This window comes from Phytophthora cinnamomi (assembly GCF_018691715.1).
Source record: "Phytophthora cinnamomi strain GKB4 chromosome Unknown Contig38, whole genome shotgun sequence".
Lineage (NCBI taxonomy): Eukaryota > Oomycota > Peronosporomycetes > Peronosporales > Peronosporaceae > Phytophthora > Phytophthora cinnamomi.
The window spans coordinates 1,118,703-1,138,064 of NW_027150971.1; the positions used below are offsets into that span (position 1 = coordinate 1,118,703).

The 19,362-nt window shown below is 55.6% G+C and overlaps 6 protein-coding genes across 6 annotated transcripts; 4 read left to right on the forward strand and 2 right to left on the reverse strand.

The window, feature by feature from the left end:
• Positions 1 to 172: 172 nt before the first annotated feature.
• On the forward strand, positions 173 to 1,911 carry IUM83_03332 (cmgc mapk protein kinase; the record flags this gene model as incomplete). The annotated part of the gene is made up of 9 exons (XM_067927323.1): positions 173 to 312; positions 393 to 592; positions 687 to 886; positions 965 to 1,020; positions 1,094 to 1,154; positions 1,222 to 1,315; positions 1,382 to 1,536; positions 1,631 to 1,753; positions 1,837 to 1,911. The coding sequence occupies 9 exons, from the start codon at positions 173 to 175 to the stop codon at positions 1,909 to 1,911; spliced, it is 1,104 nt and encodes a 367-aa protein (XP_067791888.1).
• A 444-nt stretch (positions 1,912 to 2,355) lies between these two features.
• On the forward strand, positions 2,356 to 6,516 carry IUM83_03333 (CMGC/MAPK protein kinase; the record flags this gene model as incomplete). The annotated part of the gene is made up of 1 exon (XM_067927324.1): positions 2,356 to 6,516. One exon carries the CDS (start codon positions 2,356 to 2,358, stop codon positions 6,514 to 6,516), a length of 4,161 nt encoding a protein of 1,386 aa, XP_067791887.1.
• Positions 6,517 to 6,764: 248 nt separating this feature from the next.
• IUM83_03334 (uncharacterized protein) lies at positions 6,765 to 7,660 on the reverse strand (the record flags this gene model as incomplete). Its single annotated transcript, XM_067927325.1, has 3 exons — positions 6,765 to 7,359; positions 7,436 to 7,556; positions 7,621 to 7,660. 3 exons carry the CDS (start codon positions 7,658 to 7,660, stop codon positions 6,765 to 6,767), a joined length of 756 nt encoding a protein of 251 aa, XP_067791884.1.
• A 951-nt stretch (positions 7,661 to 8,611) lies between these two features.
• Positions 8,612 to 9,914, reverse strand: IUM83_03335 (ankyrin repeat-containing protein; the record flags this gene model as incomplete). Its single annotated transcript, XM_067927326.1, has 3 exons — positions 8,612 to 9,481; positions 9,570 to 9,779; positions 9,888 to 9,914. The coding sequence occupies 3 exons, from the start codon at positions 9,912 to 9,914 to the stop codon at positions 8,612 to 8,614; spliced, it is 1,107 nt and encodes a 368-aa protein (XP_067791883.1).
• A 168-nt stretch (positions 9,915 to 10,082) lies between these two features.
• On the forward strand, positions 10,083 to 14,357 carry IUM83_03336 (uncharacterized protein; the record flags this gene model as incomplete). Its single annotated transcript, XM_067927327.1, has 12 exons — positions 10,083 to 10,730; positions 10,789 to 10,951; positions 11,018 to 11,078; positions 11,193 to 11,369; positions 11,437 to 11,548; positions 11,608 to 11,733; positions 11,810 to 12,175; positions 12,245 to 12,364; positions 12,443 to 13,423; positions 13,490 to 13,852; positions 13,919 to 14,062; positions 14,127 to 14,357. 12 exons carry the CDS (start codon positions 10,083 to 10,085, stop codon positions 14,355 to 14,357), a joined length of 3,492 nt encoding a protein of 1,163 aa, XP_067791936.1.
• Positions 14,358 to 14,547: 190 nt separating this feature from the next.
• On the forward strand, positions 14,548 to 19,362 carry IUM83_03337 (WD40/YVTN repeat-like-containing domain; the record flags this gene model as incomplete). The annotated part of the gene is made up of 4 exons (XM_067927328.1): positions 14,548 to 14,658; positions 14,722 to 15,434; positions 15,507 to 15,637; positions 17,477 to 19,362. The coding sequence occupies 4 exons, from the start codon at positions 14,548 to 14,550 to the stop codon at positions 19,360 to 19,362; spliced, it is 2,841 nt and encodes a 946-aa protein (XP_067791820.1).

Below are 19,362 nucleotides of genomic sequence, written 5' to 3' on the forward strand. Positions count from 1 at the left end.
GTACGCGCCACCTGGGATGGATGTGCAGGCGTTGATTTAAGCGTGGTTTTAGCGTCGGCGAATAGGGCTCCGCCTCTCTCAGTTGTTATACGTAGATGGTGTTGGACACACCATATTAATGCGTTTTTTGCGCCAATCGGACGACTCGTCAATCTTCACTCTAGAGACCAGCATGGCAGCCAAGCCGCGCGTGCTGGTGCTGGGCGGCGCCGGCATGATCGGCCGCAACTTCGTCAAGTACCTCATCGACCGCGACCTGGTGGCGGCCGTGCGTGTGGCCGACAAGACCATGCCCGAGATCTCCTACTTCAGGTGCGGACGGCTCGACCGAGAGCGAAAAACGTGATGTGTCAATCTGAATCGGACTTTGGACGCTTTGTTGCGCTGCCCAGCGCCCCGCACAAGCAGGCGTTCGCGGACGAGCGCGTGACCTTCGTGCAGGCGGACCTCACCCGCGACGCCCACGTGGACCGCGCGTTCAACCCGGAGTTCGGGCCCTACGACTTCGTGTTCAACCTGGCGGGGGAGACCAAGTGCGGGCTCTCGGAGACCGTCTACGCCTCCAAGTGCCGCGACCTGTCGGTGAAATGCGGTGCGTCTGGAGTGTGGAGATGTCTCTGGAGGGTGTGGGGGTTGGTGGACTCAATGGGGTGCTGAAATTTTGTCGTCGGTTGTGGCTTTGGCAGCCGAGAAGGCGCAGGAGCTGGGCGTGAAGCGCTACATTGAGGTGTCCACGGCGTTTGTGTACAAGTCGCAGGTGAAGCAGCCGGCAAAGGAGGACGCGGAGCTGCAGCCGTGGACCCTGCAGGCCAAGTACAAGCTTGAGGCGGAGGAGCAGATCCGCAGTCTGCCGGACCTCAAGGCCGTCTTCCTCCGGTTGGCAACGGTATTTCACGAGTCGCCGTTGTTGTTCGTCGGTTGGTATCCAGTTTTTAGTGCAGATGTTGTCGTGTGATACATGCAGGTGTATGGGTCCGCTGACTCGATGGGACTCATGCCTAGAATCGTCTGCGCCGCCTCGTACGTAGATGGTTGGCAAAATCTTCAGTAGCGATGCTTCAATCACTTATATTTTGCTATGGCTTTTGTCTAGGTATGTGAAGCTCGAGGAGAAGATGAAGCTGCTCTGGGACGCTGAGATGCGTGTCAACACGGTACGCCGATGGCGGTGCCGTTACGTGTTGGTGAAATTCAGTCTCTCTGATGCGACTGCTCTTGCAGGTTCACGTGTTTGATGTGTGCCAAGCGCTGTGGCATGTGACGACTGCAGGAAGCGACGGCGAGATCTACAACTTGGTGGACAAGAACGACACCAGTAAGTGCATTGCATTCGCAAATGCTTGTGTCGGATTGAGAGGCTGATCGCATCCGTCGCGTGCAGACCAAGCCAAGATCAACGCCGTTCTGGAGGAGATTTTCCACATCAAGACCGGCTTCATCGGCAAGCTGGTGTCCAACCTGGCGCGCGTGCGACTCGCTGACGTCGTGGATGACGCCAACGAGAAGCACATGCAGCCGTGGGCCGATCTGTGCTCGGTACGCGCTACATATGCCTCAAACTCTCGTGCGTTCACTGACCGACGGCATCAATGCCCGCCTCTGTCCGTCGCCTCGTTGGTCTGGTATTCAGGAACACGGCATTACCAACACGCCGCTGACGCCCTACATCGACAAGGAGCTGCTGCAGCACAACCACCTCTTCGCGGACGGCTCCAAGATCGAGTCCACGGGCTTCCGATACGAGCACCCGACTGTACGTACATGCACTGTACTGTACCGCGCTCTCGTCTACTCTTGAACTGACGTATGTGTCAACTCCTTTGACCCCCGTGGCAGTTGGAGACGAAGGAGGTGCGCGGCGTGCTGGAAGAGATGGTGCAGCAGAAGATCTTCCCGCCTATCTTGTCCTGAGCTCCATGGCAGGCGGCTCAGGCGATGTCAACAGGGCGATCGATGCCGTCACAATGCGACGCGTTGGCTCATGCCCGCCCGCTACGCTTGACACGTTTTAGACCCCGGAGGCATACATTTCCCAAGTGTAAGTAAACAACAACACGACACCACGACACCTGAGTTTCCAATCGGCCAAAACCGGGTCTCCCACCGGGGGCCCCACCACCGAGGTTTTCTTACCCGCCCGCACGCACGCGCACACCCGCAAAAGTCCTCAAGGCGAGGCGTCGGTCGCTGCTTCCCCCTCTGCGTCGGTCGCTCCCCGTCGACGTCCCGAGCGGCAGAGCCGAAGCCATCTCGCGTCCCGCCCGTCCGTCGGCCGCCACCTGCTCCGTCTGCGCCTTTACGGCCGCGTGAGCTCTCCCCGTCGTCAATTAATTGGCTACCGGTCCCCGCAGCGCCATGGAGGCCGAGGACGAGTTCGACAGCTTCCAGGACGCTTTGCCCTACGAGGAGCCCGCCAGCCTCACGTCGTCCACGAGCACGAGCCCCGCAGACGGCGAGCCGCGCGCTGGCAGCGCCTCCAGCGACGTGGACGCGCTGCCCACGCAGCTGCGCAGGCTCAAGAGGAAGGAGCGGCTGCGCACGCAGTCGGAGAGCGCGGTGTGGACCCGTGCGTCGCTCAAGATGCGGCCGTCCCCGCCCGTGGCGGACCTGGCGGCCACCCCCGCCCTGCACGGCGGCCACACGCCCGGCGCCGAGGCGGCCTTTGACCAGGCGCGCAACAGCGAGAGCGCGCTGTCGCACTTGACGCGGGACATGCTCAATGGGCTGGACATGTCGGCGTGCTTGGCGACGGGCAGCGACGTCGCCTACCGTCGCCGCAGCCACGACAGCTCCATGGCCAGCGCCATCGTGCTGGGCAGCAGAGAGGGCGTCATCAACATGTGGAGACAGCAGGGACAGATCTCCGAGCGCGCGTCCGAGATCCTGGAGGACGCCAAGCTCTCGCTGCACGGCAAGGAGAAGAATCTGTACGACGCGTCGCTGCGGAGGCTGTCGGAGGCGCAGGACCCGAGGCTCAATACGCTCGGGGAACGGATCTCGTCCACGACAGCAGCGGGGGCGGCCCATCTACTGACGGAGCCGTCGTCGACCACGAGTAGTGCACATCTTGAGCGTGCGAGCGAGCTGGGATCGTCTCAGGTGAAGGCCGACGCACACGAGAACGCCGGGGAAACATCTGCTAGAAATTCGCTGCCGATCCATCCAAGCACGGTGGCAGCGCGGCAAAGCGGAGACAAACCCGCGTTAGATCTTGACAGGGAGTTGCATGACGTAGACGGCGGCTCGCCCTCGGGAGTTGACGAGCGCGACTCGAACTTTCGGCCGCAATCAGCTACGTTATACCACGAGGCGGTGAAGTGGGAAGGCGTGCTAACTAGACGAAGCGAGTGGCTGCGGAGGCTAGAGCGCCACTATTACGTGCTGGAAGGCAAGTTCCTGCGGAGATTCGCCTCAAAGGAGGCTTATTTAGCGTCACGAGATGAACCACTCGTACCTCATCATATCCAGCCGCCGAGCGACCCCACTAAGCCCGTGCCTGGAAGCCCGGCGGCTACCATGGTTCGCCGGAATTCAAGTAGCCCTGCTTCTAGCGGTGTAAGCCATTTATATGTGCTAGCAGGTGTCAAGGACTCATCCAGTCGCGCAAACGGATTCACATTTATCACGGAAGACAAGAAGACTCTGCAGGTGACGGCTCCCACGGCCGTGGAGAAAATTATTTGGATGCGTCTAGGACTCGAGGCGATTGTGGCGCTTCCGACTCTGCCCGTTGCTCCGCTGGACATGGAGGAATTCTATGCGATGCTGGTTGTACTGTACACGGCTCACAGTGGAAACTGGCGCACAGAGGGTGATATGGCTGTGACGTTACCTCCACCGTCGGAGCAAGTGTTCACGCGTTTCTTCCGGTTGCTAGACAAGGATGTTATTTTCTGCTCAAATTACCCGCCATCAGTGCCATTCCACGGTTCATTCCGCGGTCATGCAGGCGTCGTTACCTTCATGCACGATTTTGCGCGACATACGCTCTGGACCAATTTCAAGATTGGTGGTATGTCAGTGGATGGTTCGATTGCCGTTGCTTCAGGCAAGGAGGAGCTTGAGAACCGCCGTGATGCTCGCAAGTTCATTCAGAATTGGGTTCACAAGTTTACGTTCTATTCGGACGGCCGACTTGCACGTTTTGAAATTAACGGAGATGTCGTGGCTGCCAGTGCTGTGTTTAAGGTTCCGGGTGCAGCCACGACGCTCAAGCTTCCTCAGGAGTTTAACGAGGTTGACGCTGAGCACGGTCTGGAAGGTGTTTTACTTGTGAGGGTTATGCAAGGTCATGGGCTCAAGGCAGGCACGTCGATTAAGAAAACTGTTAAGGAACCGAGCATTACGGTCCACCTTCAGTATCGAGAACAACCGAATCAAAAGTCTGCTGCGAACGGTTCTACGCCGGGATCGTCGACATCTACTACGACGGGACCTGCAAGTTTAATCGGCGGTATTTCCATGCCATCGCTTTCGCGCAAGTTCAGCTTCATGACCTCCGTAGCGAGCTCTGCAGCATCTGCCGCGTCTTCTGCTGTTGGGCATACTTCATCCAACAACTCAACTCCAGTGGTAGACCCGTTTAGCACCGGAACACCGCGTAACGCTGGGGATGAATCGTATCTGCCGACGCATCCCGTATGGAATCGCGTGCTTGAGCTTCCATTCAGCCAGGTTATTGGCACATGCTCTCTCGTGGTAGATGTAAAAGACCACGCCAAGAATGGAGTCGAGTCTCAGCTGGGTTTTGCTACGCTGAATGTTGCCAAGTACCTTATGGCTGCTGACGGCAATGAACGCAGCAAAAAGCGTGAAGAGGCTGCAATGGCGGCTGACAGCAAATGGTATTCGATTAGTAACGCAAAGGGCGAGTATTGTGGTAAAGTGCAATTGGGTATCACTTGCAGACGATCAAAGCCTGAAGAAGATGACGATAGCGTACAGCCTCGGCTTAAGAAGAGCCAAAGCGTTGTGATTGACCGGAAAAACCCACCTTCCTCAAACATGCTGCAATGGGATACCACCCCGGCTGCTCACTCGCAGGGATTGCTTGGCGCTGCGACGCCGGCGCTCACTAAGGGTATGACGCTCGATGAGCTCCCGAGTGAGCATGCGCGTCGCCATGGTTGGGCAAACGTAAAATTGTCTCCTGAGGACACTGCTCGTACGCAATCCGCTGGCGCGATTGTTAGTAGCGGCAAGGGTGATAGTGATGACGCAGTCCACAAACGCTTCCCCTCTGGAGACAGCACTAGTGCAAGTCTGCCGGCAGCCACGGACGCCGTTATCTGCAAGGAAAATGCTGATATGCACACATTCATGGTTTGCGGCGCTCCTTTCACGATCCCGCGGCACTACCAGCTCATCAAGGTGTGTGGGCGTGGTGCTTATGGCATTGTTATTGCTGCCACGAACTTGCGTACGGGTGGCAATGTGGCCATCAAGAAGGTGATTGACTGCATCTGGCACCCGCACCAACTGAAGCAGATTCTTCGTGAGTGCCGTTTGATTCGTCACATGGCTCACGAAAACGTGCTTAGCCTTCTGGACCTGATCCCACCGCCATCGTACACGGACTTCCGTGACGTGTACATGACGGTGGATCTTATGGAAATGGATCTGCACCGCATCATTTACTCGAAGGAAGTGCTCCGCGACGACCACATCCGTTATTTCCTATATCAAATGCTTAGTGGCCTTCACCACATGCACCAGGCCGGTGTGTTGCACCGTGATCTGAAGCCGAGCAACTTACTCATCAACTCGGATTGCCAGCTCAAGATTTGTGATCTGGGACTTGCTCGCTCCAAGGAGGCAGAGGACGTCGGTATGACGGAGTATGTGGTCACGCGTTGGTATCGTGCTCCAGAGCTTCTGCTTGGTAGTGCTTACGGTGAGGGCGTGGATCTTTGGGCGGCAGGGTGCATTTTTGCCGAGATGCTCGGCCGCAAGCCCCTGTTCCCCGGCGAGACTTACGTTCACCAGCTTCAGCTCATCATGAATGTGCTGGGTGTTCCAGAGGAGCACTCGTTCAAGGAGAACCCTCTGGCGAACAAGCTCAAGGGCCGACAACTCCTGAGTCGTACACAGGCGGTGGCTGGCATCGACACGAGCACCATGTTCCCGAACGCGAACCCGGAAGGGCTGGATCTGCTGTGGAAGATGCTGGTGTTTGACGTGGAGAAGCGCATCACAGTGGAGGAGGCGCTGAGGCATCCGTACCTCGCGATGTATTACGACGAGGAGCGCGAGAATGCGCCGGTGGAGAAGTTCCAGAGCTTCGACCTGGACGACCTGGACGAGTCGGACCTGAAGGAGCTCATGTTCAAGGAGATCTGTCACTTCCACCCCGAGGAGATGGTCAAGCGGGCGAAGCAGCAGCGTGAGCACCCCGAAACCGTAGAAAAGCTTCCTCCAGGCTGGGTGAAGCGCGAGTCGCGTAGTGTGCCCGGCAAGTTCTACTACAGCAACCCGAAGCGCGGCATCAGCACGTGGATCAAGGAGGAAATGGATTAAAGTAGGTAGTAGCGCGATGAAGCTCCCTCAAGCGGACAGAGTGCTTGAGGTGTATGAATGGGGAGTGGAGGCGTGCTTCCAGTCATGTAGAAAGCCCCACGGACGATAAAATAAACTGCTGCGTGTTGAACACGAATCGATTGATCGGGAAAATTGCTAGCATGCTTATAGTTTCGCTTGGCTAAACAAGACACACCTAGGACACGCTTTAGATAAACTTGATGTTCAGTTCCGTCGCCGTTGGCCGTTTAGCTGGCAGTGAGAGCAGCCATGCCCACAGCGGAGGGCAGGTACGGCTTGGGCGACGGAAACTGGCGGCTGTACAGCTTGGCGTCGGGCGAGCTCCACGGCGCCTGGAAACGCGCGATGCAAGCGTCATCTTGCTGATAAGGGCTGGTCATCGCTCGGCGGATCTTGAGACCTGAGTGGACGGGCGTGCCCAAGCTCGAGCAGCGTCCGAAGACTGGCCTCGAGGACAAGAGGTGAGCGTCATACCTTCGGTCATCGAGAGCTATGAGCGGGTCCGAGGACGCCCAGTAGTCCAGCTCGCTCATCATGGTCGAGGACGTGGAGAAGCAGTCCTCACTGGAGCTGTACATCTCCAGCGACTCGACGGGCGGCGGCGACGCGGTCGAGAGGCTGCGCCTGCGTCCTGAAGGCAGGAAGTAGTCCTCTAGGAGCTCGACTCGATCCAGGTAGGCCCCTTTGATGCGTTTCCCCCTCATGTCGAAGTAGAAGGCGCAGTCGTCGTTCTCCTCCAGCACGCGGCTGTAGAAGGCCGAGAGCATGCGGCTGCCCGACGACGCCGTGGACTTGTTGGATTGCAGCAGGAACGTATCCCAGCTGTGAAGCACAAGCAATTGAACGTCAACGAGGAGATACCGGCCAGGAGAGAGACAGCTGCTCTACTGCAACGCACTTGTTGGCGTCCTCGTCCTCCTCATCGTCGAGGCGTCCGCAGCTCAAGTTCTTCTGCAGACGGTCGAGCAGCGAGTCCTCGCTGGGCGAGCGATCACGGCGCTGTCGGATCTCGCTGAAGTCTGCACGGGCGAAGAGCGTCAGCACGAGTGCATCGCTAGCATTGCAGAGGTGAGTAAGACGCACCTGGTTCGTGGTCGCCGAAGCACACGAGCACTGCGCCCATCGTCTCGTGCACTTGCAGGAACTGAGCGCTTCAGAGAATGACGACGGCACGAATAGTCCGATCGGTCGATTGAGGGGTGGGGTGCTTGGCTCTAGCAGCCGCGTGGTGCACCAGTAGTCAAACAACTTCAACTACGTCCAAAATAAGGAAAGCGAGGCGCCCAATTTAATTCTTTTGAAGAACTAGAGGCTGTGGGCCATACAAGCGTGGAATATCGACGTTCGTAGGCGCCCAGATTAAGGAAGCGGATTTTGGGGGGTCGCCATCGAAAGGGCAGTAATGACCCTGAAAGGACGCGATCTTTCACTGGCTGGGACAAGACTCAGATTTTTGGGGTTTCCTCATCCCGTGTTGCTTTGGTGCTGTATGAGCGCCCTCTATTCCGTTGCTTGACGTTGCAGTGGGCGAGAGCACGCGTTTCATTGATTGTTTCTGGTGAACGGCGGGCGTTGGCACGGCAGGCGTTGAGAACGGCAAGTTGCGGACGTTAGCGGTGGGCGTTGGGCGACGCGAAAAAAGAAGCGCGTTTTTCACATCATGTCTTTTTGTAGAAAAGCGTGCGTGGCGCGGCAACGGCCCAGCGGGTCATGACGCACGTGTGGGCCTACCAACTGGGACCTGATCTGCGGCGCGGCGCATTTAACCCCCCGAAATAGCAGCGCTGGTTTGGTGCTGCGTGCTGCTTGCGATGCCAGGCAAACTTTGATGGAAAGCATGAGGAGCCGTATGGCGGCGGCGACACGCAGGCGAAAAAAAACGAGAGGAGTATGGGGCGTCTTCTCCATCGGAAGTTTCGAGCAGGTGCTGCGGCGATGAACAACGGACGAGTTGCTGCGGCAGAGGGACTCACTACACAAGTCGGTTCAGGAGTTGCTCCGCTGCTGCAACACCAGAACACTGCTTCAGCTTTGGATGGAGGGCTGTATACCACGGATATGGATTGGTGGGGGTTCAAACTAGGGACTCAAAGTACACGCTGGGCTCGCAAAATCGGATGAGCACTGGGCGGGGTGCCGACTTGAGCAGGTAGCGCGTGAGGGCGTACCCGATCTGGCGGGTGCTGTCGTCGCCCACTGCCACGATCACCCAGCCGGCGATGGACACCTCCGGCTCGGGGTCCACTGCAGCCAAAATGTTGGCCAGGATGGCACTGCCCGTCGCCAGGAAGTTGGCGCCAGACTTCAAGAAGCTGCTGCCGCCAGTCGAGGCGGAGGAGGCCGCGCTGGACTGTCTTCTTCGTCGGCTGCTGTACGTGTGACGGTCGTTTGAATACTTCTTAACGACCGCGGCCCGTCCGTCGAACGACGTCTCGATCTCGAGACCCAGAGCCGCCTCCGGGAACTCGAGCTCCAGCTCGTCCGGCAGCAACTCGACCGGTTTCCTCTCAATACGCTTGATGGCGTCCGAGACGAACAGGTCGTAGCATTGTCCCAGGTACCAGTCGGGCACCTCTGGCCTGGCCGAGCCGCCTTCACCGCCGAGGCGGTGATAGTTGCGGATGAAATCTGCTCGAGTCATCTTGAACTTGCGCGCCAGCCGCGGGTTGTGCGCGTCTGTGTTGAGCAGCAGCACCGAGAAGGCCAGCGTGTACACTGCGTCCTCGGACGGACACTCGTCGCTGTCCGGGTTGCTGCTGTAGTAGGCCTTGGCGAAGGCCTGCAAGATGCGGTCGATCTTCTGGGCCTCGCTGGGCAGCTCGAACCGACTGAGGTACACGCGCAGGGCGATGTCGAACGCCACGCGCTCGAACTGGAAGCCATTGGCGTACTCGTGCAGCACACGAAGCGACTTGGCGTCCGGTTCTCCCAGCACCTGGCCGACCTGCAATTAATATCGTCACCGCAGCACCTCGAGTTAGTGATGCAGCAGTGCTAAACTGTCAACAGTTAGGTCAAGGAGGTGCGGGCACCATTTTTGGGTCGGTGTGCGGCATTTCGTGCAGGAACTCGGCGATCTCCTTGGGCTGAGACGGGCTCTCCGGGTCCATCAGCTGCATGACGCGGGTTGCCTCGACGCCGAGCTGGTCCGACAGCTTGGGAGACGCGTCGCTGGTGCCTGTAGACGACGAAGAGAGCCGGGACTGCAACTGCAGTTGCGCCGCTGCGTCCTGGCTTGCAGGCTGCAGAAAGCGACGTGCAACGCAGCGAATTGCACGCAATCAGTTGCCTTTTAGGCAGGGCAATAACAGGCAACAGCTGATACAAGCCATAGAGAACTGGGGACGCACCTCGGCCGGGACTTCCGTGCCGCTCATAGCAATGCAGGACCCGACTTCCTTGCGACAGCCACTAGGTGTAACCTCCCACGTAACCCAGCCGTAATTAATTGGTGTGTGTGACACAATGTTACGTTACGAACACAAGTGATCTTGAAACGACGCGTACCCCCATGTATCAATCGGATCTGCTTGGACAGCTACGTCATGCCAGCCCCGAATGGAGACAGCAGGACCGATGTGCGGCGGGTTAACTTGCCGCGAGGCTGCGTGGACGATCTGCAGCGTGGCGTTGGCTGCGTGGAGCTGCTGGCGCAGCTGAGCCCTCCCGGCGTAAGCGACAAGAAGCCCTGCGCGTTCGTGGACGTGGCGTTCCACCCGCTCAAGCCGTGGGTGGCTGCTGTTGAACCCAAGGGCTGCGGAGTCGTGTGGGACTATGAGACTGGAGAAGTGGTGACGGAGTTCGACTTGGGTGAGTCCCAAGTCCTGGACGATGACGACGTGCGCGACATCGAAGCGAGCGAAGACGCGGCGGAAGATGGAGCGGCTTCGGCCAGCTTCTCCAGCCCTGCTGCAGCACCCAAAGGGTTACTGGGAAGGGCGACGGCTTCACCATCAATGAGATCGGTGCAGGGGGCTGTTGCCGCTGCCAATGCGGCGAAAGGACTCTTGTCTCCTACCGGAGCTTCCCTTATTAAACCACGTCGACGAACGACGCTGCACATGCTTTTCTACGACCACGAGTCCATTGCGTGCACGACGCAACTGCCAGCGTCGCGGACGTGTTTCGACGAGTGGTTGATCATTGTGGCGCGATCTCACATCGTGATCTGCGATCTTGACCAGAACGGCAAGGTCAGTGTTGTGTGCTACAAGTCTGACCTGGTACTTGTGCTGATGTTGTGTGCTGTAGGTGCACCATCTTGATCCTGAGGATCTCCACCGTGGCCTTCCGACCAGTGTTGCTATTTTGCCTACCGGACTTCTAGCAATCGGCTGCCAAGACGGAAAGATCCGCATTTGGAGCCCGTGGCAGTCGAAAACTGTGGGCACGCTTGATAGCGGGTCACAGAGAGGTGTGTATAGTAAGTCGCTGGTGCTAGTTTTTAGAGACTTACTCTTTGCTTTTGGCATTGCTATAGATGTTCAGCAGCTTATTCTTCTTACAACGCCACCTATCCTGATGAAAAGAAGCGGAAGTGGGTCACTTCCTGGAGCGGAAACGCGTCTTAGTACGCAGCTCCATCATCTCGCATGCGCAACCTTGGATGGCCATGTTGTGACTTGGAGGGTGTCTTTTAACGCTTCCACTTCCAGTTGTGACTGTGTGAAGACTTCGGAAGTTGAGTTACGAGACGTGTTCCGACAGTACGATACTGTCAACGGAATTCATGAACTCAAGTTCCACCCGCAGCACGACGTAATGACTGCGGCGTCCCGTGACGGTTCCATCTTTTTTTTCGACGTTGCCCCACTGCTAGATAGCAACAAACCGTTCGTGATATTTATCGTGTTTGGCGACTGGAGGAGTCAATACTAACATTTCGAAATGTATGCGCAGTGCGACGCTGACTGGGCTACTTCCGTCAAGCAAGCTCCAGAATATAATTGTTTTACCTGGAACTCAAAAAGGATGCTTTTCAGCGCTGTCAACCTCCCCCTTAAACTCCACGGTGCGTTTAACACGAAGGTGTCATCTCCACCTGGTACTAATTTGCAGTGCTGTTGATAGTTGGTTGTATCCGAGATCACGGTGAAGGGCCGATACAGTGGAAAGGACAACGTACCAACTATCTTTACTGAGTTTGGTACTGGCAATACTCAAGAATCCAGGGATCTTCGAGGCTTCCTGAACCAAGTGAGCCTAGTATGTTGGCGGGAGCCTTGGGGGATGTAAGCTTGACTTTGAATTTGTGTACGATTTTGCTATACAGGTACCACCGAAGCGTTTGAAGATGACATCTCTCACTAGTAGTGCTCGCAGCCAGGGCGAGTTGTGCTGTCTCACCAGTTATGGTTTGCTTATACTCAAGGCTAGCTACTTGGCTACTCCACTACCGATCTTCATACCTCGAGGCTCAAACAATACTCCTACCATCGGATTCCCTTCTTCAATGGTCATTGGGCTACGGGTTCTGGGCGAAAACCCACACGAGAAACCGCAGCACCATGTTGTCCAGAATGGCGCCGAAGCCCAGAATCCAGCAACGATCGAGCGGTCCCGAGTTCCGCTGCTACAGTATTCGCCTTGGCAAAATGGGTTCCTCGCTGCTATTCTTCCTCTCAGCGAGCACCTTGAGGTGACACAGCTGGATTCCTTTTTGCTGTGAAATACTTTTTTATGACTTTTATTTTTGTGATGCACGTAGATTTTGCAGGTGGGGCTGAAACCAGTGCCACCAAACGCAGTTGATCTGGAGACAATCTTTGTGGCACATGCGTTTGCTTTTGCGTGGCATCCATCTCAGCCGCTCTTTGCAGTTCTCGCGGTGAGTTAGATAGTTTGCAAACTTATTTATGTGTACAAGAACTCGCTGATCTTACCGACCATTGAAAATCTGTTGTAGCCGAACAAAGAGCTAGCGAAGCTTACCCGTTCGACTACCGCATCAGCTATTATACCGAGCAAGCGTTCAAGATTTTTCTTTGGAGGAAGCAGAGCGTCAGCCGCTAATGCAACTGACGACGCTGACGCTCGTCAACAGAGAGCAGCTACGAGATCATTGACGCTCTCAATCTACAAGCTTTCAGGAGATGATGCAGAAGTGGAATTTGTGGCGACGTGTTTCTCGAATAGCGACGATCAGGTGCTTCACGTGTTTTCGGGTCCACTGCTTGGCGTTGTCAAGTTCGTGGCAGATAGTGATACCGTTGAACCACCGCCAGTAGTGGGAGGTGCGCTTGTAAAGCGAGTTCGCGATAGTCCTGCTTCCTTGAGCCGCATCCAGCGCGCTCATTCGTTCATGCTCGGGCTGAGCAATATGTCATCTCCAAAAATGACGGACTTGAGACTTACCATGATTTCCCCGTCACAATCCCCGTCGGCCTCGCCAACCGCAGCCAGTTTTGAATCTGCTGACGCAGCTAGTGACCTGACAAAAACGTACCTCGAGTTTTACGAGTGGAGTCACGCTGTGGATTCATCAGAGGGTGAACCGGCAGTTCGCAAGCTTGGTGGCGGATTTGCTGTCGACTGTCCGCTAACTCTTGAGTGGGACACCACTACTCGAAGCCTCTGTGCTCTCGTATATCCAACGTGCATTAAGATCTACCGGTTTGCAAGTTCTTCTGTTGACGACAAGAGCAGCCAAGCTGCCACGACCCCTACAATGGAGTGTCTGCATGAAATTCCAACATCATCTCAGGCGTTGTCCCTACATTGGATGCATCACACGCTATTCTTCACGACAGAGGACGAGGTGAAATGCAGCATTATTTCTCGAGAACGGTGCTTCACGCTCGCACTAGCTTCTCGTTGGGTACTGAATGAGGCTTCATGTGCTACCCAAGTAAGCGACGACGACCTAAACCAGTTCCCAAGACCTCAGGTAAGCTTGATGCTTCTGTCGATGCCTCAAACGATATCTTCTAACCATTTCCTTCGCTTACTTCAGATATTTCCTGCTGGGGCGACTACGATCTTAGGTGTGATCGAGCAAAAGCTTGTGCTGGCGGGGCCACTCCATGCGGTTCATATTCTCGACTTGTCGAACCGAGTGTTGCAGTGTGCGATGCTGGTAACTGCTGGGTGTGTCGAACAAGCGGCTGAACTAGCTCAACCGGTGTGCCCAGATGTCACCCAATGGCTGGGAGCTGTTTTGGAGGCGTTTGGACACGCTTCGGATGCTTTGCGTCTTCTACCTGGTCTTTCGTTATCAATGAAGGTCAATATGTGCATCAAGCACTCCGAGCTGGAATTTCTGTCGAAGCTACTTGGCGATCTCATTGAGCAAGAGCGAGATTCGCCTGATCTCACGGTAAGTACAAACGATTTTCATGCCATACTAAGGGACTGACGCATTTCTCAACGTAACATTTGATAGGGGTCGTCTCTATTCCAGCGTACATGTGTTGCTCTTCACCGCGGACAAGTAGATACGCCACTGAAGCAGCTAGGTCCAGTGCTTCTGTCACGCAAGCACAACAAAGATGCTATCTTCGTGGCCTCTCTGCTACAAAACGACGAGGTAAGGTGTAAAAAATATTGTGACTCCATGAGTATTCTAACGCGAATGTTTGTTCGTTCTGCAGCAACTTGTCCAAGCGTACGGATCAGCTGACGAATGGGGGGCTGCTTTCCACGCTTCAAAGAGCAAGAGTTCATCAAGTCGCTCGGCTGTGCCTACTCAAGACACCATACTGCAGAAGTGGAATGCTGGCATCGCAAAACCCACTGCACCCTGGAGGACGGTGCTCGAGAAACAAGGAATTCGGCCGCCGACAACAGTCAAACTCGGACCTTCGTTAGCCAAGAGGGCGTAACAAAACTGGCCAACTCAGCACCATGTATATCCCTGCACCTAGTGCACCTAGCCACTACATGTAGTCTAATTAAACAGAGGCTGCCAACTACATGAAAACTCGCGTTTGATATCTTGACACCATCGAGGAGTCGCCAACGATCTCGTACTACTCGACGCTTCACGAACCCCAACATCTTCGACTTACTGGGATGGTGCTCTCCTTGGTGCCTCAAAAGGAACCATTGGTGGTGATCGATGAACCGGCCACCTCTGGTGGTGCGAATGGCGACCACTTCGTAGAGCGTGTGGTGTTTCATCCGGTGCGCGTTCTACCATCCTATCCATGTTTGTTGACGCTACACTAACCGTGTATCTGAATCCAGAGTCGAGGTAGCATCGTGTGCGTCAAAGGTGACACGTTGGAAGAGCTGGATGTCGTCACCGGAGCATTGCTGTGCCACATTACGTTCGACTTGTTGGCGACAAGTAACTTGGACCTGATCCTTCCTGCTGGTCCACACTTTGTCGTGGGGCTGCTTCAATCTCGACTCTTTGTGGTTTGGGACCTCGAAGAAGCCGTGCTACTCGTCACTTCAGATGTTGACAAAGTGCACAATAGTCGTCGAGTCACGGCACTCGCCACCTCACTTTGCTTCGACCGTTGGCTCTTTTTCAATTCGGAAGGTAGCAACAACGTGCGTGTGACACGTGTTGACTCGCAACGTCCATCTCGTGAGATTCTTCGCAAGAGTCCTCTGCGTGGGGGTTCAGTCGTGTCATTGGCGTACTCAACCGAGCACCATTTACTCAGTTCCGGGTGCAACGATGGCACGATTCAAGTTTGGAGTATCTTATCGGACGAAGGGGACGCTGGTGCTTCTAGAAAAGGACAGGAGACTACCGACTTCGCTACTCCACTCTTCGCTGTGCAGTTGGTACAGTCTCCGGTCGTAGAGATTACCATCGGATTGTGCACTGGATGCGGCGCCAATGGCAGTAGTAGCAACTTGTTCCTCGCTGCAGGTTACCAGAACCGCCGTGTCGACGTCATTGCGATGAATGGTCAGGCTCACACGTGTGTGGCCTCCACCACTCTGTACGTTCACCCACTCACGCGAGTTGAACACCCTCCCTTTTCATCATCTAATGAATTATTTGTGTTTCACAGGAATCCGCCTCAAACGCTGGACTTCTCCAGGCTAAGTGGAACTCTGTCGCTGACAATCCACGGCCAACTGCCTGTGCTACTAGCACACTGGCGTTCATTCAGACGCGAATATGGTGTCGATGCAATTGCAGGTTGGGAGCTGGTGAATTCAGGTGGTAGCTCGATCACAAGTCCTCGAGGTGGCGCGGGTGGAAATACCAGCGGTGGAGGTGGAATGACCGAGTGGTGGAATGTTGCTAGCTCCTCGGTATTTCGTGATGCGGACTTTCGTGGACTTGGTGTCAACCCGAATTCGACTCCTGTTCTTGCCTCTGATGCGATTCTGTGGCAAAACTCGTTGGCTCTTTATGCTAGCACCTTGGAACGTCGAGCACTCTTCCTCCTTGATGTTCAACAAAATCAAAGCGCCACAAGAGCCGAAACAGAGCCCAAGATGGTTCCTACACTGAGCACAACGACCCAGCTCACATTAGCGCAGTATCACTCCTATCCAACAGGTTTGCCATCGTCACAGCTGCAAGTCGCTGTGAAGACCAGTGCCAAAGGCAATCCAGTTCTCAAATTGCAGCGATTCTCGCAGGTCTCAGGACGCCTCACAGGTTCCAGCGACCAGCTACCAGATTGGAAAAGTGAACGCAGCGTTCCGTTGGTCCCGTTTCAAGTGCTCGGCAGTAGCCACCAGTCTGCGGTGTGCATTAAACTGCAAGAGAAAGGTGAAGACGCAGTCACTAATGGTGCGCGCCCGTCTTCGTTTTCATTTGCCGTCCTTGATCTTGATCCTACGGTGGAAACAGCAATGAACGATGCGGTAGTTCAGGCAGATGATGAAGAAGGCGTTGTAGCCCCAAGTTCATTGCCAGCGATCGAGTTGAAATGCGGGCTGTTACAGCACGATGTTCGAGATGTGTGTTTTGGCATGACACCATCCACTGAAAACACTGAAACATCCAAGCTTGCGACGTATTCATTGTTGATACTCTCGAAAACAGGCGATACTCTCAGCTACCAAACAGCACGTGACCCCAGCAATGAGGCTGGATCCAAGGTGAAGCTGAGCCAGCCCGTTCAACGTATTTTCCCGACACCGTTGTTACTCCCAACAAGTTCTCCATTCCAAAGTGGTGTTGTCTGCAAGGTACTATACCTTCTGGACTCAGCAGGTCAAGAGCGACTGATGATCAGTGGGGATGACCTGTCCGTCCCTGAACACTCGTCGTCTTGGACGTGTGAACCGAATGAACGCGTTGTGGACGCTCAATGGAACTCTTCATCATGTCCACAGATTGGACCCCATGATTCGCAGCAGCGCCTCCTCTTGGCTGTCACGACTACCCGGCGTGTCGTAGTGCTATCCCCTGAGCTTCGTGAGCTGCGTGCTTATGACTTCAAGGATGATCTCATAGGGATACCGGAGAGTTTATTGTGGGTATCGCAGACACTTCTGTACGCCACAGCGGGGCAACAAGTGCGCTACGTCACTCCTGTTGCTAATCACCTCCAGAAAGATGCAAGTCGGCTTTTGTGCAGCATAGCAACCGAACTTGATGCTCGCCCTGGTTTCACCCGGTCCAGCATCCAGCTTGTGTCTTTGTGTGGAGACCGACTGTGCTACTCGGTCTCCAATCCGGCAACGCTTTACAGCCGACTGACGCTGCACTCTATCGGGCTGTGTGAGCCTCTGCTATTGGGTTTTGCAGCGGCTAACAGCACTCTTCGGCGCGTCTTCGAACGTGAGGTGGTAGCGTTTGCACTTATGAACGACGACAGCGATCGACCTGTGTGTTCAATCACAGATGCAGTGCTGGAGACAGCGTACCATTCATTCGGCTGGAAAGACAAAGTGTTGAAAGTGTTGAAAGCGCTGATCAACTCTCACGAGAAATCATCAGCGGCGGTAGGACCCGTAGATGGAGCTGCTCCTGCTGCTCCATCTTCAAATTATAGCAGAACGTCTCTGCTGTCTCGAGCAGTTATGGGCTCGATATTCCTTGACGCTCACAAGTGGGAAGACTTCCTTGGGGTGTTCCTTGCTCATGATCCCGCGCTGGAAGAGTACGTAGTTGCCATCGATTCAGACGGTGCTGCCAAATTGCCGTCGCGAATGGGGCCGACAGCTCGACGTTTTCGGCAGCTCGCCGTAGTATTCGAAAGCATCGGTCAGCCGGACTGGGCTATGCGTTGTCTTGATCTGTCTGGAGACGATGAAGCTCTCATGACAATGATTCGTAAATTCAGCGCTGCGTCCACTCCATCGTCTTCAGAAGTGCTGGATTCGCTCCAGAAGTCTTGGGCCAAGCTGAACCCGCCCTTGAGTGCTATCACGAAAGCTGCAATGGGACAGATGCAACAAAACGCCGGAGCTGGACAACATGATCCCTTCTCGATCCTTTGCTGCGAGACACTAACCCAACCAATGCGTCGAGGACGCTTGCTCAATAGCGTGGCACCACTTGATCGCCTTAAACTGTCCGTTGCACCAACAGACAAGCTGCCACACCAAGACGATGGGGCAAACGATACTATGCGTGCAGGTACTCTGGCTTGGAAGCGTTTGGCTCCGGAGGACGCAAGCGAATGGCTGGGTGTGTCTGCCAAAGCGCGACTTGCTACGACGGAGCCGCGGGCTCTGAACTACTCCATCTTCGCCGTCGAGGCCGCAGCTGTCGCTGGTTCGCTGCTTGGTGGTGATGCTGGTTCTACACCTGCTGCGTTCATTCCATCCGCGTCGAGTGCGTCTGCAGATGCAGCAGCCAGTGCGAAAATGACCATCGGACCCTTCCAAGACGAAGAGGATGCCGTGGTGGCATACTGGCGATTCGAAGAAGGCGCTGCAGCAATAGAAAAGCAGACCAGCGGTGAAGCAGTCTCGCCCGATGGAATTGAGTGCCTGGACACTTCCAAACGGGAGAACACTTTGCGCCTCCTTGGCGGTGCTGTGAACCTTGTCGAATCTACAGCACCGGTCGACCGTGGTGAACCTGGCCGTATCCCTGAAGAATTCGCGCTGCGCTTCCCTTCATCGGAGACGTCCTCGTCAGCACTCCCACCAAGTGGTTGGGGAGCTCAATGCCCCATTCGACCCGGGAGCACTCTCGATGTTGGCACAGTCTTCGACGAAGACCCGTATCGACGTGAGTTCACTTTCGAAGTTTGGATTCGCAACTACAGACTGTACGCGCAAGTCCAGAAGCTGCTTGAAAATGACGAGGAAGTCCCCGCAACGATGTCCGGTGGAGTTCGTCAAGTGCTGCTATCTCGTCGGCGTGTTGATAGCCTCGACGACGGTGTCAAAGGTGGAGATGTAATGGGTCCTGCGAGCTGGGAGCTGGTTATCGATGAGGACGACTTCCTCGTGCTTACCTTCGGTAGCCAACAAGTCCGAGCATCGCAGAAGATGGAGCACTCGGGCAACCAAGGGTGGCGCCATGTCGCCTTCACCCTGGACGTATCATCACCGCAACGTGTTGGCCTCAAGCTCTACCTCGACGCTCGCTGTGTAGGCGAGTCCCAAACAACTCCCAGCAACCAAACCGTGTCGAAGCCGTCGAAGCTGCTGCTCGGATGGCGGATGCAAGACTACGAGATGACGGAGGTGCGCCTCTGGGCCACAGCACGTTCACTCGACCAGTTGAGCGACATGCGCGAGAACTACTTGGGTCTTGCAGAGGCCAAGCGCCGTATGAAAATTGCAATCCACCAGCGCAACTGCACGTGCGAGAAGTGCGTGTCGCGCCGAGCTCAAAGTTCTGCGGGTACTGCGGCCGGAGGACCTCCTCGCTTGGGTCTGTCGCTAAGCACACCACTTGCTCCACCCTCTCGCCAGCGACGTGTTGTCCCGCAAGCCAAGCCGACGTAA